Source organism: Pristiophorus japonicus, chromosome 22, assembly GCF_044704955.1.
Source record: "Pristiophorus japonicus isolate sPriJap1 chromosome 22, sPriJap1.hap1, whole genome shotgun sequence".
NCBI classification, from domain to species: domain Eukaryota; kingdom Metazoa; phylum Chordata; class Chondrichthyes; family Pristiophoridae; genus Pristiophorus; species Pristiophorus japonicus.
The window spans coordinates 15,961,342-15,980,544 of record NC_091998.1 but is presented as its reverse complement, the minus strand read 5'-3'; the positions used below and the strand labels follow the sequence as shown (position 1 = coordinate 15,980,544).

Sequence of the window (19,203 nt, the reverse complement as noted above, 5' to 3'; positions counted from 1 at the left end):
TACTTTTATCACAATCACTTCCTTATGTCAGGTTTTGCGTAGGGAGGCTGTATGAAGGGAAAATAAAATTAACCCGATCAAATCACTTTTGTGACATTTTTAAATGGAGGAAAGGTTTCCCAAGTGACTTATCTCAGGTTCTTCCCAGAGGATTATTCGTAGCCAGAGTAATCCTTCTCCTCATTTTAGGACAGAGGAACACTTACCCAACTCATATGCAGCAAGAACATAAGAAATAGGAGCAGGAGTGGGCTAATTGACCCCTTCGAGCCTGCTCCGCCATGCAATAAGATCATGGCTGATCCGATCTTGGGCTCAACTCCCCATAACCCTTCACTCAAGCTGTCATTGCTCAATAATAGACTGCTGCACTGACCAGGAAACCAACTATTGACCTCTGCTGACCTTTGCTGATTGGGAGCTAGGAGCTGGTAGGCCCAAGCGGATAAGCTGGGGGGGGGGGGGGAAGGGGCACTATTGCAGTAATTGAAAAGCAATGTCTATAAATGCTACATGTAGAGGTGGCCATTACTGACTCACCCTGGACACAGGCCTATCTCTGTTGGGTTGGGTGGTTGTAGAAACAAGCTGACACCTGGCGACATACTCTTCCGCATGTTATTTAAATTGCTGCTATAAAAGGCAGGAGGAAATTGTGTGGCCAAAACAGTTGTTCCCTCAGCGGAGTGCAGCCCAATCGAACACTCGTCCATTCAGGAATGAACAGGGCAGGGACGCTGGCTATGAAATATTTTGTTCCATTTCCAGTCAGTGCCGACACCAATACCAAGGACTCCCAGGGCAGGCGAAGGACAGCTAAATACAGAATATCCTTCCTTTCTTCACCAACAAGGACAAGTGTGGAAAAGCACCAGTGTGACAGGCTCCCTCTCCCCGCACCAGCCACTCAAACGGCAGCTGTGAATGAGAGTGTCGAATTGAATGGGAATTTCTCCCACATTCTCGGCTGTTTCGTGCTGAGGATCCATTCCCAATCAGCGGTCGGACCCAGGCCGCTCTCAAACTCATTTCAAGATCCTGGCACCGCGGTGTCAGAGAGGGAAGACTTTGACTGCACTAGGCCCGGACTGAATTCCAACTCAACGCCCGCACCATACTGTACTGAATAAGCAGTGAAACTGAAGCTGATATCAGTACTGTCGAAATCCAGTGGAACACTGGCCTGGAACCTGCGCTCCTGATGACGAGGAACTGGCAACGTCCGTCGTCATTCCGCCTTTCAGACTGACGTCAGGATTTAGCGCAGGGACGGACTGATGCGGAAATACTTCTCCAACCCTGGCTGCGGACCCCCCCTGCCTCCACTCCCCCCGTCCCCCACCCCCCACCCCGCCTAACCCCGAGCCGACAATCAGTGAAATCACTTCCCCTTATCCAAACAAATATCGCTGTTCGAAACCCCATAAAAAGTTACAACCACTCAAATGAAGTGTAACTGAGTTTTTAACGGCGATCTGAGTAATAGCTACTGATAGAAACAACTGTTCTGGCCCCGAAAATGTTATATTGGTGGGATGTCAAATTTCTCCATTAAGTTAAAAAGATTAGATTTTAAAATTAATTTAAAAAAAAAAATCTTTTTTCAAAAAGTTTGTTCATGATATTTCAGCTTCTACCTTAATCCAATGTGTCTGCCCCAATCTTTATTTCGCTCCCTGTAAATGTTTTAAATGATTATTGGTGCTTTCAATTTGCTGGTTCTCGGTCTGTGAGAAATCTGCACTGTGATTGGTTGCTTAGCCAGCTTGTTGACGTCACGGCAGCTCGCGCTGGGGGATTCCCACTGTACAACGCTGATTTCAACTGCGCGTCGGATAAGCTGCTCCCCTCATCACAGAGATCGTGAGAACTTTGTGCGAAGATTACTCCGGAGCCAGCAGAGAACGTCTTTGCTTCACTGCTGGCCCACAAATGATGGGACAATATTGATGTCTGCCATGACACCCAACTTCCTGGAGATTTTCATTGGCCCAGAATTTGCTGAGAAATGAATACGGAGTTAAATGTTCACGCTGTTATTAGTGTGTAAATAACTCAGCAATTTGCGGCGAGATGGAGATTCCTCATAAGTTGCGAATCGCCATAAGTCGCTGAACAATTTGAGCTGCTCTGCCGTCAACCTCGCAAAAATGGTGCTCGCCCTCAACCTTCGCCCCACCCCCCCAGAAATTGCTGCATTTGCTCAGCAAATATGCATTAAACGCGCAGCAGAAAGTTAGGGCTGGGACTTAACAGCTTACGGATCCTTTTAAGGACACGATTTATGATCCTGCAGTGCCACACCTCTCCAGCCCAGAAAGGCAGCAATTGAAGCTGTGGCGTCTCATTCCAGCAGGTAGCAAATTGTTGTTAGAGACTTTTAAAAGATAATTACAGAACAAAATTCTTACTTGCCCTTTCCGTCTCTTTTTTTTTCTCTCTCACTCTTAATCCAATCTTTCTTTCTCTTTCTGCACCTAATCTCGAGCTGAGGGGTGAGGGAAATAAAGGTGCCACACTCCAGAAAATTCTGGGCCACTGTCTGTCATGATGGCCGCAACACTGTTCTGTGTGACTCCGGATTCTCTAAGAAGCCGAGGGTTGAGACCCGTGCCTGAAACGCGAGGCAGTCAATGTGCAACTCTTAATAATTCGGAGAGGGTGGACCGAGGTGGCGATGGTCAGCTTCAAGGCGTTCCACTCCAGGTAGCCGCTGAGTGTCACGTAGACATTAATGGACAGCGGCTGTGCTATTTGTCCTGCCTGTTTGCAGCTGCTTGCGATTCTGGGTTCTGTTCCACCTCACCCTTACGTAGCGGGTGGATTGTCTTACACTAAACGAGACGCAGCTTTCTAAACAAACCGTCGAGAAACCAGAGCACATGCACCCGCAGTGGCTTTGAAAAACAGCAGCTGATAAATCGGAAAGCAGGGGGAACTTTCCTGAGTTGACGCAAACCTACTGCCCTGGCTAAGATACAAACACCCGTCATACCATCGCACACAGGGCAGCAGAGTCAGAAAAAGGATACAGCCGTTACCTTGACTCTGGCTAGATCGTGAGGGTTCAGGACAGAACCTTGGAAAAATTCCACCTGAGTGAAATGTCTTTTAAAAAGGGCTTCGAGCTCAAGGTTAGGGGAAATACTGGGGAAAAAAAAAAACAATACGAGACAGTTAGTGAGCAGCAAATCTTTAAAAAAAAACATTCCAATGTTTAAACAAGAGAAATACCAGCAGTGACAATCGAGGCTGTGTTGTAATAATATTTTAATGCAAAGTGATTTTGGGGGTTGAATGCGAGCACAGAAAGTGGTAATGTGAGTCAGGGGTCACTCACTGATCGAAGCCCCTGCATATGAAGTCGAGAGGGGAGATGCTCACCCTACTTCCAGCAGCCAAACCCGTGCCGTTATGACGCTCATCAAAAGCTACCTCTTTGACCAAGCTTTTGGTTGCCTGTCCTAATAGCTCTTCATGTGGCTCAGTGTCAAACCTTTGTCTGAAGTACCTCGGGACATTAAAAGCGCTACATTAATGCAAGTTGTTGTTGTTCCTGCTTGGCCCTCGTGCAAAGCGACATTTTAAAAGTTGCTCGATGGTGCAATGGAAGGTCTGGGAATTGAAATATAATGTTGGATATTCTTAATGTCAGGGAGAGGGGCCACATTCGCGTTCGGACATTAACGTGACCTGGCCGAAGACCCGAACGGTTTTGTCACCCGGCAATGTCCAACTCGCAGCTAGCGGTATAACTCAGGTCTGCCGGCTCCACATTGCAAACCACAGGTAGTGGTGGAATGAACCTTGAATGTAAGCCTTGTAACTGGAGACTTTTTGGAACATAAGATTATATCTGAATGGGGTCTGACAGGATCGTAAAATCATGCAGCACAGAAGGAGGCCATTCGGCCCATCGTGCCTGTGCCGGCTCTCTGAAAGAGCAACCAATTAGTCCCACTTCCCTGCTCTTTCCCCAAAGCCCTGTAAAAGTTTAAGTATTTATCCAATTTCCTCTTAAAAGTTGAATCTGCTTCCACTGCCCTCTCAGGTAGCGCATTCCAGATCATAACAACTCGCTGCGTAAAATAAATTCTCATTTCCCCCGACATTTTTTGCCAATTATCTTAAATCTGTGTCCTCTGGTTACCGATCCCCCCACCGCCCCCCTCCCCCCCGCACCACAGGAAACAGTCTCTCCCTATCTACTCTATCAAAGCCACTTCATAATCATATCTGAATAGAATCTGACAGCTCCTGCCAACTCTCTAGAATACCTTGCGCATTACACCGAACCAGAGGTTTGAATGCTTTCCTGTGAGGAGAGGTTGTGCACTGCCACGCTCCCAATGGGGAGACCATGACTGCTGGGAAGCCCAGGTCAGAGAATGGGCTATAGCATTCCAGCCCCAATCCTCCGACCTGCCACCCCAGGGGACCTGGCTCCGCTGTAGATCCTGATGTGACCTTACACAGCAGCAAAAACGTGATCTCAATAAGAACCTGTGTTTCTGGAAAATGTTCATTTGATACTGGATTGATGTCTCGGTCTGTACATATTGCGCTCAACAATTGTCGAAAGTAGCACCTCACACAATCTGTGGTATAGTCTTTACGACATCACAACACACAGACTTCAAGGTGGCTCTTAACACAGGAACTTGTCAGGTGACCTGTCACCTGATGCCTTTGTTGTATTTACAGCAATGGCTGCATTACCACAGTAGTCCACTAGGTGGAGCAGTAGTCCACTAGATATTGCACAATCCACTTGACACATTCTATCAGCTCCTTATAGTTCTTGGGGTGGATTCTGCTTGCCAACAAAGACCAATTGCTTGAGATTACACACTCGGAGCCCCGGGAGACAGTAAGCAGCATCTTTCCAAAGAATACAGTCTAATTCGGCACCGGGGCAGGCATGTTAAGAATGGTTGAGAGAGCATGTGGAATTCTCTACCACAGAAAGTTGTTGAGGCCAGTTCGTTAGATATATTCAAAAGGGAGTTAGATGTGGCCCTTATGGCTAAAGGGATCAAGGGGTATGGAGAGATAGCAGGAATGGGGTACTGAGGTGCATGATCAGCCATGATCATATTGAATGGTGGTGCAGGCTCGAAGGGCCGAATGGCCTACTCCTGCACCTATTTTCTATGTTTCTATGTGCAACCAAGATGTAGGACAAAGGTTTGTGTAATGGCGCTCCCCCTAGTGGACTACTGATGTACTGCAACTACCGATGTAATTAATAAAGGCTCATGTGGTAAGGTCACATGATGACCAGTTTCTGTATTAGAGCCATCTTGTGTAGTGTGCTTCTTGCAAGCATATATCACAGTTTGCCCATCAGGGTTCCCTCAATGCCGGCTCCTGTGCCGGCTCCTGATCTCAGGCCAGCCTCCTGGTGCCATTGTGAGCTAGGGTTAGCCCGCCCGGCCAAGGGAAATGGTCAGGTGAGTCACTCTGGGCTGTCTCCCCTCGCACCCTGCCAGTTACACGGTGGCCCTGGCTCAGGGAGACAAGACTTTCTGGCCCTTCAGCTGGGGAATAGCACAAATTGCTAAAGAGAAGGAAACTGGGGGGGGAAATATCGAAGGTATTTTTTTTCCTGAAGAAGAAATATTGCAATCTCTAAATACGATCATTTTCAAATTCAGGTCGTCTAACAGAGACAACGCCATCTAGCGGTTGCATGACAAAATGCAAGAGAAACACAAATTTAGCAAATAGCACCAATCACAGAAATGTAACGGATCCTCAATCAGGCTCCGAAAGGTTTACTGAATATTCGGGACCTTTCTATGGAAAATATTTTTTTTGTGTGTTTTCTTTCTTTCTGATGGGCTCGAGGTGAATTGGGCCTGTACTGTGCCAGAAGCTCACAGACGCAGAGATCTCTGAGCGTCTGGCTTGATTCAGCATCGTCCTCCTGTGGGAAATCGGAATATGCAGATTTATTCACCGGACTGCTAGGCCCCTTCCTCTGCCCGCGCGGCGAGGCACTGCCCTCTGGCTGATGTACGGGCACCACTGGTGTCAGGCACCCAGGAGCTATCGCAAATCCAAATGGCCACTGTTGATGTGCCAGTCTGGATGACGAGTGGCCTGTGGGCTTATCAACCTGTAGGTGCATCGCCACCGAGCCCGATCCTCTCCCTGCGCAATGTCCACAGCTACAAAACTTGCCGACTGCGCTCACAGTGAGCAGCCTGGACAGGGTTGCTCCCGCCCCCTTCTGGCCAATATTTATCCCTCAATCAACATAACAAAACAAAAACAGATTATCTGGTCATTATCACATGGCTGTTTTGTGGGAGCTTGCTGTGCGCAGATAGGCTGCTGCGTTTCCCACATTACAACAGTGGCTACACTCCAAAAGTACTTCATCGGCTGTAAAAAAAAAAGCGCTTTGTGGCATACTGTGGTCGTGAAAGACGCTATATAAATGCAAGTCTTTCTTTTCCTAACCCGAGTTGGATGGAAGCCAGCTGTGTGGGAGGGGGTGGCGTCTTGAGCACTGGCCCAAGCTGAAGTCGGCCCATACAGCACGACACAAGGCCCCCCCCCCCCCGTACCCCTGAACTACTCTGGCCCCTGGCACTGTCCTGGCCTGTATGTTTTAGCTACTCACTGCGTAAGCTCGCAGAGGCTTTGAGGCAACCCCCGGGATCATTTCACATAATTGCGATCTGCAGCCACGGTTTAGGAAAATCAGCAGCTACAGATGCTGCTGGGGCGAAGTGAGTGAATTGCTCGGCTCCCCTGCTGATGTGTTAATCCAGAGAACAGAAGACTGGAACTACAGGCAATGAATCAAATCATCAGTGCTATCAATAATGGAGCTCGCAGAGGCCCAGCCAAAGCTACAGTCGTGCTAATCTATTTAGCATCATTTCTGGAACGAGATGAAGCAGCGATGTTATTTAAAAAGATGTTTTATTCCACGACACGCATACTGCTTTAACATTTCCCCCCGTGTCCCCTTCAACAACGTAAGAACTTGCATTTACGGCGCAGTAAGATATCCCGCGGCGTTTCACAGGAGCGACGATCGAACAAAGTTGGTCACCGAGCCACAGAAGAAGATATTAGGGTAGGATACTTGGTCAAAGAGGTAGGTCTTGGGGTGCGTCTTAAAGGAGGAGAGAGAGGGTCGAGAGATGGAGAGGTTTAGGAAGGGAATTCCGCAGCTTAGGGCCCAGGAAGCTGAAGGCATGGCCGCCGATGCTGAAATGAAGAGAATCAGGGATGGGCAGGAGGTGAGAATTGGAGGAGCGCAGGGTCTCAAAGGGATTGAAGGGCCAGAAGAGGTTAGAGAGACAGGGAGCACGATTGTTGGGAGATGTTGTACTTATGGTGTCACATTGATGGTCACACATGCAGGAGTCCTTTACTGCAGTGCTTGGGAAGGGCGTTATATTCACTATGTTCAGGGGTGAAGTCCCAGTGTCTGGCCCCTACAGGCCATGAAGGTCTCCAGTCTCATCTCCAGTCTGTGTTGAGTTAGCTGAGCTCTGCTACAAGTGACCATTCAGGGTTTAGGAGGGGAACTTTAGCCTGATCACTCTCCAGTATTCTGGTGAAAGCTCTTTATCTGAAACACTGACTCCTCTTTTCTCATGTTGGATGTTGCGTATTGCCAGCATTTTATGTCAGATTTCCAGGGTTTTCCCCCGAGATTGCTCCACAGCTTGAGCTGAGGACACTAATGCGGGAAACAGATGGATGGTATCTCAATGTCCGGCAAGCTCTTGGAAGAGTGCTAGAGAATCAGAGCAACATGACTGTATTTTCTTTGTCCTTCCAATGTTCTCTTCTGCTGAAGACTTAGTCTGGGTGGGGGCGGGGGCTGGAGGGAGTGGGGGGGGGGGGGCGAAGTATGGTTCCATGGGTATTGCTTGCCCTCCACAACCTTACCCAAGTGGCCAAGAGTGAGCCGGGTCAGTAAGTAGGGGCAGACCACGGGGGCGTGTTCAAGTCCATTCCTGTTCTCACACAATTACACTTTCTAGGTGGGGTGACGGGGCAACAAGCAAGTAATGGCCCTCCGCCCCAGTCAGGGACAGCATCCGCAGCCATGACCACAGCCAAGGCCAGCTGCTGAAGCGAGGGCCTTCCTTGCACCAGTTGCTTAGTAACGCACTGTCTATACTAACTGAACCACCAGTCCAGTTTGAATTGGACAGTCCCGTTTCCAGTAATGGCAAAAACTGGACAACAACTTGTATTTATATAGCGCCTTTAATGTAGTGAAACGTCCCAAGGCGCTTCACACGAGTATTATGAGATATAAATTTGACACCGAGCCGCATAAGTAGAAATTAGCGCAGGTGACCAAAAGCTGGGACAAAGAGGTAAGTTTTAAGGAGCATTTTGAAGGAGGAAAGAGAGGTAGAGAGGCGGAGGGGTTTAGGCAGGGAGTTCCAGAGCTTGGGGCCTCGGCAACAAAAAGCACGGCCACCGATGGTTGAGCGATTATAATCAGGGATGTTCAAGAGGGCAGAATTAGAGAAGCACAGACATCTCGGGGGGGGGGGGCGGGGGGGTGTGGGGCTGGAGGAGATTACAGAGATAGGGAGGGGTGAGGACCATGGAGGGATTTGAAAATAAGGATGAGAATTTTGAAATCGAGGCGTTGCTTAACCGGAGGCCAACGTAGGTCAGCGAGCACAGGGGTGATGGGTGAGCGGGACTTGGGGCAGCAGAGTTTTGGATCACCTCTAGTTTATGTAGGGTAGAATGTGGGAGGCCAGCCAGGAGTGCATTGGAACAGTCAAGTCTAGAGGTAACAAAGGCACGGATGAGGGCTTCGGCAGCGGATGAGCTGAGGCAAGGGCGGAGACGGGCGATGTTACGGAGGTGGAAATAGGCGGTCTTAGTTATGCTGCGGATATGTGGTGGAAAGCTCATTTCAGGGTCAAATATGACACTAAGGGTGCGAACATTGTGGTTGAGCCCCAGACAGAAGTTGGGGAGAGGAACAGAGTCGGTGGCGAGGGAACAGAGTTTGCAGCGACAGGAAGTTGCAGTGCCAAAGAATGGGCCTATTAAAATGTGTGTGAACATGGAACGAGAGCGCTTTCCACATTTGTGTATTTGTGGGCAGTCTGCATCTCTCTCGCTCTCTCTCCCTCCATTTCACACATGTCTAAGCCAGCAGGTTCACATATAGGTACAAGCTTTTAAACAAAATATCTGGCTTTCGACGGGGAAAAATCAAAGTGCCAGTGTGGAATAGTTCAGTCAATCACTGCATTTCGGCATGTTAGGTCGTAAAACAAAGCTGTTACTTACTTGTGCAGAAAGACTATCTCTACGTTCACGTCATCCCTATCCTTGTGCAAGAAGTCCTTAAGAAAGTTGGACACACTCTCGAGCGTGATGTGTCCACACACCACTATATGCCTGTTGGAGTGAAAGTAGACCAGGTCAACACTCCATGCTACAGCTACGGGCAGAGATTCCGACGTTAATACAGCCTTATCATTTCAGCAACTAGATTGGGCAGAGAACAAAATGGTGGCGTGATGACTGGAGGTGAGGGGTTTGTGTCTGTGAAGAAGCCGGGCAGTCTTGGCCTTTTCGAATGCTGTGTCCATCATACAGAAGCAGGTGAATGCAAATTTGTCCCATAATTCACATCCCCACGCGATTTCCAAACGGGCCTGAACGGCCTCTCCCTCTACCCGAGATGCAACGATAACGTTTACTCTACTCTCCATCAAACCTACGTGAGATATTGGGCAAGAGATGTAAACCAGCTTCTGATTCGTCCAATCCACTTCAGACCCCAGCCTGGAGCGCTGTCAATTCTGCTCCCTCTCACTGACCTCAAAAACAAACGCCTTCCTCTGCCACTCTCCATGAAGGTTGGCTACTCCTGCTGTGACCATCACTCGAAGTTTCAACCCCATATGAAAACTCTAGGTCTAGGCAATTTGAAACATTTCACTTTAAAACACCAATTGCTGTTTAGACCGGCGAATGAAGAAGAGGGCATAACAGGAAGAATAAGAACATAAGAAATAGGAGCTGGAGTCGGTCATTCGGCCCCTCGAGCCTGCTCCACTATCCAATGAGATCATGGCTGATCTTCTACCTCAACTCCACTTTCCCGCCCCATCTCCATATCCCTTGATTCCCTTAATCTCTAAAAACCTATCGATCTAGGTCTTGAATATACTCAACGACTGAGCCTCCACAGCCCTCTGGGGTAGAGAATTCCAAAGATTCACCACCCTCTTGAGTGAAAAAATTTCTCCTCATCTCAGTCCTACCTAAATGGCTGACCCTTTTTTTTTGAATGAAGGAGAGGCACTTACAACTGGGCATTTAAGTGCATCAGTAGTGCCCAGTTTTGATGGCTCTCAAACAATCATGTGGCACAGGGAAAGGCCCTGATATATTGCCAAAAAAATAACCCCAATGGCCTTGTGCTGTTCTGAACCAACTGCAAGACGGAACACTAGTCACAGCCACACATAACGCACAGCAAGCAACCAAGAGTTTACGCAAAGTCCAAAGTTGCAGCACCCCGTCAATACTTACGTAAGAAATAGGAGCAGGAGTCAGCTATTCGGCCCCTCGAGCCTGCTCCGCCATTCAATAAGATCATGGCTGATCTGATCTTGGCCTCAACTCCACTTCCCCGCCCACTCCCCATAACCCTCGACTCCCCCATCGCTCAAAGATCTGTCTATCGCCGCCTTACATATACTCAGCGATCCAGTCTCCACAGCTCTCTGGGGCAGGGAATTCTAAAGATTCACCACCCTGAGAGAAGAAATTCCTCTTCATTTCTGTTTTAAATGGGCGACACCTTATTCTGAAACTATGCCCCCCAGTTCTAGATTCCCCCACAAGGGGAATCATCCTCTCTGCATCTACCCTGTCAAGGCCCCTCAGAATCTTACACGTCTCAATATCATCCCTCATTCTTCTAAACTTCAATGAGTATAGGCTCATCCTACTCAACTTTTCTTCATAAGACAACCCCTTCATCTCAGGAATCAACCAATACTTGGTTTCACCTTGTGCGAAACATTGGCCCGAAAATGCTCAAACGTCTGATGATTTTATACCTTCTTTTCCCCTTCACTGCTGCCGTATGGAATCACATTGGAAATGATGAGAAAGATATTTGAAAAGTGATAGGAATGGAATATTTAGATCTGTGAACATAGAAACATAGAAAATAGGTGCAGGAGTAGGCCATTCAGCCCTTCTAGCCTGAACCGCCATTCAATGAGTTCATGGCTGAACATGCAACTTCAGTACCCCATTCCTGCTTTCTCGCCATACCCCTTGATCCCCCGAGTAGTAAGGACTACATCTAACTCCTTTTTGAATATATTTAGTGAATTGGCCTCAACAACTTTCTGTGGTAGAGAATTCCACAGGTTCACCACTCTCTGGGTGAAGAAATTCCTCCTCATCTCGGTCCTAAATGGCTTCCCCCTTATCCTTAGACTGTGTCCCCTGGTTCTGGATTTCCCCAACATTGGGAACATTCTTCCTGCATCTAACCTGTCTTACCCCGTCAGAATTTTAAACGTTTCTATGAGGTCCCCTCTCATTCTTCTGAACTCCAGTGAATGCAAGCCCAGTTGATCCAGTCTTTCTTGATATGTCAGTCCCGCCATCCCGGGAATCAGTCTGGTGAACCTTTGCTGCACTCCCTCAATAGCAAGAATGTCCTTCCTCAGGTTAGGAGACCAAAACTGTACACAATACTCCAGGTATGGCCTCACCAAGGCCCTGTACAACTGTAGCAACACCTCCCTGCCCCTGTACTCAAATCCCCACGCTATGAAGGCCAACATGCCATTTGCTTTCTTAACCGCCTGCTGTACCTGCATGCCAACCTTCAATGACTGATGTACCATGACACCCAGGTCTCTTTGCACCTCCCCTTTTCCTAATCTGTCACCATTCAGATAATAGTCTGTCTCTCTGTTTTTACCACCAAAGTGAATAACCTCACATTTATCCACATTATACTTCATCTGCCATGCATTTGCCCACTCACCTAACCTATCCAAGTCGCTCTGCAGCCTCATAGCATCCTCCTCGCAGCTCACACTGCCATCCAACTTAGTGTCATCCGCAAATTTGGAGATACTACATTTAATCCCCTCGTCTAAATCATTAATGTACAGTGTAAACAGCTGGGGCCCCAGCACAGAACCTTGCGGTACCCCACTAGTCACTGCCTGCCATTCTGAAAAGTCCCCATTTACTCCTACTCTTTGCTTCCTGTCTGACAACCAGTTCTCAATCCATGTCAGCACACTACCCCCAATCCCATATGCTTTAACTTTGCACATTAATCTCTTGTGTGGGACCTTGTCGAAAGCCTTCTGAAAGTCCAAATATACCACATCAACTGGTTCTCCCTTGTCCACTCTACTGGAAACATCCTCAAAAAATTCCAGAAGATTTGTCAAACATGATTTCTCTTTCACAAATCCATGCTGACTTGGACCTATCATATCACCTCTTTCCAAATGCACTGCTATGACATCCTTAATAATTGATTCCATCATTTTACCCACTACCGATGTCAGGCTGACCAGTTTATAATTCCCGGTTTTCTCTCTCCCTCCTTTTTTAAAAAGTGGGGTTACATTGGCTACCCTCCACTCCATAGGAACTGATCCAGAGTCAATGGAATGTTGGAAAATGACTGTCAACAGCACAGTAATCAGAAGAATCTTGTTTTTGTGCTTTATGGTTTGTCTGTGGTGAAGGGTTTTCTATCTGTGTCGAGACTGTTGAGGGGAAATCAATTGTCAGCTTTGATAAAAGTCTAACAGAGCATTGAAGAGTTATTGAGGTGACACGTTAGAGTTAGTGCCAGACAGGCAGAGATACAGATGGATGTGAGAAAATTAGACAGTTCCCAGCGTACATAATTTCAAAAGAGAGTTGAGATAGTGACTTATCTGGAGAGTTGTGTTGTATCAGGACTGATAACCATTTAATTTGACAGACGGAGAGAACTAAAATCACGATGGGTAAAACCCCAAATCACACGTTGGCCTTTATTGCAAGGGGTTTGGCGTAGAAGAGCAAGGAAATCTTGCTATTGCAGCAAGACCTGGAGTACTACGCTCAGTTTTGGTCTCCTTATCTAAGGATCATCATCATCATAGGCAGTCCCTCGAAATCGAGAAAGACTTGCTTCCACTCTAAAAGTGAGTTCTCAGGTGACTGAACAGTCCAGTATGGGAGTCACAGTCTCTGTCACAGGTGAGACAGACAGTGGTTGGAGGAAAGGATATATTTGCCTTAGAGACGGTACAACATAGGTTCATTAGATTGATTCCTGGGAATCAGAAGTGTGTCCTGTGAGGAGAGATTGAGTAGATTGGGTCTATATTCTCGCATTTAAAAGAGAGGAGATCTCATTGAAACATATACAGGATTGACAGGGTAGACGCTGAGAAGTTGTTTCCCCTAGCTGGACAGACTAGAACTAGGGAACATAGTCCAGGATAAAGGGTCAGGCATTCAAGACTGAGATGAGGAAAAATTTCTTCATTCAGAGGATTGTGAATCTTTGGAATTTTCTACCCAAAAGGGCTGTGGATGCTGAGTCTCTGAGTATATTCAAGGCCGAGATCGATAGATTTTGAGAGTCTAGGGGAATCAAGGGATATGGATATGGGTGGGAAAGTGGATTTGAGCTTGAGATCAGCCATGATCTTATCGAATGGCGAATCAGGCTCGAGGGGCCGTATGGCCTACTCTTGATGCTAATTCTTATGTCCTTATCGTCCAATATACCCAACACACCAACTCAATAATAACTTTCACAAATCCCACACCAACCCCAATAAACCCCTTCACACACCCCACACACCAATCCAATAAACCCCTTTACACACCCCACACATACCCCAATAAAACCCCTTCACACACCCCACACATACCCCAATAAACGCTTCACACACCCCACACACCAACCCAATAAACCCCTTCACACACCCCACACATACCCCAATAAACCCCTTCACACACTACACACATACCCCAATAAACCCCACACATACCCCAATAAACCCCACACATACCCCACACATACCCCAATAAACCCCTTCACACACCCCACACATACCCCAATAAACCCCACACATACCCCACACATACCCCAATAAACCCCTTCACACACCCCACACATACCCCAATAAACCCCTTCACACACCCCACACTCCACCCCAATAAACCCCTTCACACACCCCACACTCCACCCCAATAAACTCCACACATACCCCACACATACCCCAATAAACCCCTTCACACACTCCACACATACCTCAATAAACCTCTTCACACACCCCGCACACCAACCCAATAAAACCCCTTCACACACTCCACACATACCCCAATAAACCCTGTCACACACCAACCCAATAAACCCCTTCACACACCCCACACACCAACCCAATAAAACCCCTTCACACACCCCACACATACCCCAATAAAACCCCTCACGCACCTCACACACCAACCCAATAAACCCCTTCACACACCCCAACTCCAACCCAATGAACCCCTTCACATACCCCAACTCCAACCCAATAAACCCCTTCACACACCCCAACTCCAACCCAATGAACCCCTTCACATACCCCACACATACCCCAATAAACCCCTTCACAGACAGTTGCTACCGTCCAGATTCAGACAGGTGGACAATGCACTGGAGGGCTGACGGTATCTGTGGAACTGCCTCCAGCAGAGGAAGAGAATAAACTTGGGATCAAATACATAGATGATTTATTGTTCGGCAGAAAAATTGTGAAGTGTGGATAATGTGCATTGAATATAAAAGCTGGGTAACTGCTGTAAATCATAAGTGGTCGAAGAGATACACTAACAGTATGCAGTCATCTGGGAATTTGCATTTCACTGTGTGTATATAAATCCTTCGGGAGGTCGTTGATTTCTGCTGAGGGCTGCACAATGTAAGCTACACATTGAAATAATACTTATGGACCAGACTGGATGTGGTAAACCAATGATGGCAGCATGACTGCAGGGATCGCCACTGGTCGCTGTGCTGCTCTTTAACAACAACAACTTGTATTTATATAGCGCCGTTAACATAGTAACATGTCCCATGCACTGCACAGGAGTGTTTTGAGACAAAATATTTGACATCGGGACACATAAGAATAAATTAGCACAGGTGACCAAAAGCTTGGTCAAAGAGGTAGGTTTTAAGGAGCGTCTTAAAGGAGGAAAGAGAGGTAGAGAGGTTTAGACAGGGAATTCCAGAGCTTAGGGTCTAGGCCACAGAAGGCACGGCCACCAATGGTTGAGCGATTACAATCAGGGACGCTCAAGAGGGCAGAATTAGAGGAGCGCAGACATCTCGGGGGGTGGGGCTGAAGGAGATTACAGAGATAGGGAGGGGCGAGGGCCATGGAGGGATTTGAAAGCAAGGATGAGAATTTTGAAATTGAGGTGTTGCTTAACCGGGAGCCAATGTAGGTCAGTGAGCACAGGGGGTGATGGGTGAAGGGGACTTGGTGCGAGTTAGGACACGGGCAGCGAGCACAGGGGGTGATGGGTGAGCAGGATTTGGTGCGAGTTAGGACAAGGGCAGCCAAGTTTTGGGTGACTTCAGGTTTATGTGGGGTAGAATGTGGGAGGCCAGCCAGGAGTGGGTCTCCTAACAGAATTGGCAAGAAATTAACTAAGAAGCTATCCTGTAATTGTAAAACGAGGTTCCAATTGACCACAACTGTCTGAGAAACTATGAAAAGCAACTGGGTTGCGTTTTTAAGATGACAAATGTATCAATGAATGTGTTGTTATTAGTCTAGGTAAGGGTCGCTGGAAGGTACAGATTGCGTCAGTCCAGGGACTGACTGTAAGGTCTCAGGTCCCTGATACAACGGATGACCAGAACGCCAAATAGAAAATAGCCAGCAGCCAGCCGGCAGCTGACAGGCAAATGGTTTCAGTGATCTCAAGCCCCTTCTGCTTTCAGATGCTGAAGAGCTAGTATTTAGTGTTTTTATTTACTGTTCTTTTGTCAGATTTCCCCTCATCTCATCTCCAACACACTTTTCTGGCATGTAGTCACTGTTGTTCCCAGCTTTCAACAGTGACTGCACTTCAAAAAATACTTCATTGGCTGTAACGCTCTTTGGGATATCCTGAGGTTATAAATACTCTATAATCGCTCAACCATTGGCCTTGCCTTCTGTTGCCTAGGCCCTAAGCTCTGGAATTCCCTGCCTAAACCTCTCTACCTCTCAATCCTCCTTCAAGATGCTCCTTAAAACCTACCCCCTTGGCCAAGCTTTTGGTCACCTGCCTTAATTTCTCTTTTCAACTTAAATTTAGATTTGGCTTTTAGTGCTCAGTTTCCCAGATGTTGACAAAGAAGCCACATAACAAAGAGGCCATCTCTTGGAGTTCTTTATTCTTTATAAATCACGGGTTAAACCCTCCAGCGAAGGGCAGATGTTCCAGCAGACTGCTCTTGGCGAGTTCAAAGACCATTACATGATTAGGATCTCATGGGAGCATTTCAGGATTCTAAGTTCCAATTTAAAATAACATTCTTCGTGTGAATGCAAAGTGGCAAGGACAAAGTGAAGAGGTGCAGATGTACTTGCAGGAGGTGAAACAAAGAATTGAAACAAATAGGGATTGTTTCTGCAGAGGCTTTTGTAATTTTATAAAGAGAGAGATGTGTGAGTGTGTGAGTGCATGTGTGAGTGTGAGCATGAGTGTGAGTGAGTGTGTGTGTGAGTGCGTGTATGAGTGCACACGCACTCGCACACACACTCACAAGCACTCACGTGCACTCACGCGCACACATACACACACGCACTCACTCACTCACACACACAGGATGCTAGACCGGTCCATCACAAGGCCAGAGCTGTACCCTATGTGATGAGGGAAAAGATTGAACACGAACTAGACAGGCTTCTGCAGGAAAGCATTATATCACCTGTGGAATTTAGCGACTGGGCAAGTCTCATCGTCCCAGTCATGAAGCCTGATGGATCCGTACGAATCTGTGGGGACTACAAATCTACCATAAACAGAGTCTCCCTACAGGACCAGTACCCGCTGCCCAGAGCGGAGGACTTATTTGCCACACTGGCTGGAGGTTAACTTTTCTCAAAATTAGACCTCACATCTGCGTATATGACGCAAGAATTGACCGAGGAATCCAAGCTACTCACCACCATTAACACACATCGAGGCCTTTTCATGTACAATCGATGCTCATTCAGCATCAGGTCGGCAGCTGCCATATTCCAGCGCAACATGGAGAGTCTGCTCAAGTCCATCCTGGAGACGGTTGTATTTCAAGACGACATACTTATCACGGGCAGGGACACCGACTCCCATCTCCGTAATTTGGAGGAAGTACTAAAGTGGTTGGATCGGGTAGGCCTACGAGTCAAGAAATCCAAGTGCCTGTTTCTCGCACCCGAGATTGAATTTTTGGGCAGAAGGATTGCCGCTGATGGAATCCGCCCAACAGAGTCCAAAACAGAAGCAATTCGCCTGGCACCCAGGCCCCGGTATGTCTCAGAACTGCGTGCCTTTCTCGGGCTACTCAATTACTTTGGGAACTTTATGCAGAACTTAAGCACACTGCTGGAGCCTCTCCACGTGCTATTCAGGAAGGGGTGCGATTGGTTTTGGGGGGACGCCCAGGAACGCGCCTTCAATAAGGCACACAACTTTTTGTGTTCCAACAGTGTTTTGACTTTCTTTGATCCAGGTAAAAAGCTAGTTGTCACATGCGATGCATCAGCGTATGGGGTCGGGTGCGTTTTGCAACATGTCAATAGTGCGGGCAAATTACAACCCATAGCTTATGCCTCCAGGTCACATTCACGGGCGGAGCGCGTATACGGAATGGTAGAGAAGGAGGCGCTTGCGTGCGTGTACGGTGTCAAAAAGATGCACCAATACCTTTTCGGGGCCAAGTTCGCGTTAGAAACCGGCCACAAGCCCCTCACGTCCCTCCTATCCAAGAGCAAGGCAATAAACGGCAACACCTCGGCGTGAATTCAACGGTGGGCACTCATGCTGGCGTCCTACGACTATACCATAAGGCACAGACCAGGCACAGACAACTGTGCTGACGCGCTCAGCAGGCTACCCCTGGTGACCACGGAAGGGTCTGACGAACAGGACTGTGAGATAGTCATGGCAATCAATGCCTTTGAGTCCACAGGTTCGCCCATGACGGCTCGCCAAATCAGAGTCTGGACGGCCAGCGACCCCACGTTATCCTTAGTAAAAAGATGTGTCCTAACCGCTGACTGGGCAGATGCTCGCGATGCCTGCCCCGAGGAATTAAAACCCTTTCACAGGCGCATGCATGAGCTATCACTACAAGCAGACTGCCTGATGTGGGGCAGCCGAGTAGTCATGCCTCTGCGAGGCAGAGAGGCATTTGTCCGGGAGCTCCACCGCGAGCACCCGGGGATCGTTCTCATGAAGGCCATAGCCAGATCCCATGTCTGGTGGCCTGGTATTGACGCAGACTTGGAGCTCTGCGTCCGAAGGTGCACCATTTGTGCCCAACTCAGCAATGCCCCCAGGGAGGCTCCACTGAGCTCCTGGCCTACCAAACCGTGGTTGCGGGTGCACGTAGACTATGCGGGCCCATTCATGGGCAAAATGTTCCTCGTAGTTGCAGATGCATTTTCAAAGTGGATCGAATGCACCATTTTAAACTCGAGCACAACCTTCACCACTGTGGATAGCCTCGCAACCATGTTTGCAACGCACGGAATCACTGACATATTGGTCAGTGACAATGGTCCGTGCTTCACCAGCGCAGAATTCCAAGACTTTATAATTAACCACAGCATAAATCACGTCAAGACGGCACCGTTCAAGCCGGCCTCCAACGGCCAGGTGGAGAGAGCAGTGCAAATCATTAAACAAGGCATGCTTAAAATCCAAGGTCCCACGCTGCAGGGTCGCCTGTCGCGACTGCTCTGGCATACAGATCTCGTCCGCACTCACTGACTGGGATCCCCCCCGCGCAACTGTTGATGAAAAGAACTTTAAAAACAAGACTCTCATTAATCCTCCCAGACATGCACGAAATCGTTGAGGCAAAGCGCCGTAAGCTGACTGAGTACCATGACAGAAATTCGAGGGGGAGATGGAATGAGATAGAGGACAAAGTGTTTGTGCTAAACTATG

The 19,203-nt window shown here is 47.9% G+C and overlaps 1 protein-coding gene across 6 annotated transcripts in view; it reads right to left on the bottom strand.

Moving 5' to 3' along the window:
- Nucleotides 1–19,203, bottom strand: part of kcnma1a (potassium large conductance calcium-activated channel, subfamily M, alpha member 1a) — a 1,078,477-nt gene that overhangs the window by 287,815 nt on the left and 771,459 nt on the right. For all 6 annotated transcript variants that reach the window (XR_011588354.1, XM_070865680.1, XM_070865679.1 and 3 more), the window contains exons 10-11: nt 9,295–9,405; nt 3,042–3,147 (exon numbers count right to left, since the gene is read on the bottom strand). Coding sequence is in view for 5 of the 6 variants with exons in the window: in XM_070865680.1 (XP_070721781.1) it covers nt 3,042–3,147; nt 9,295–9,405 (217 nt within the window). In the remaining variant the exon portion in view is untranslated. The remainder of the gene's footprint in view (nt 1–3,041; nt 3,148–9,294; nt 9,406–19,203) is intronic.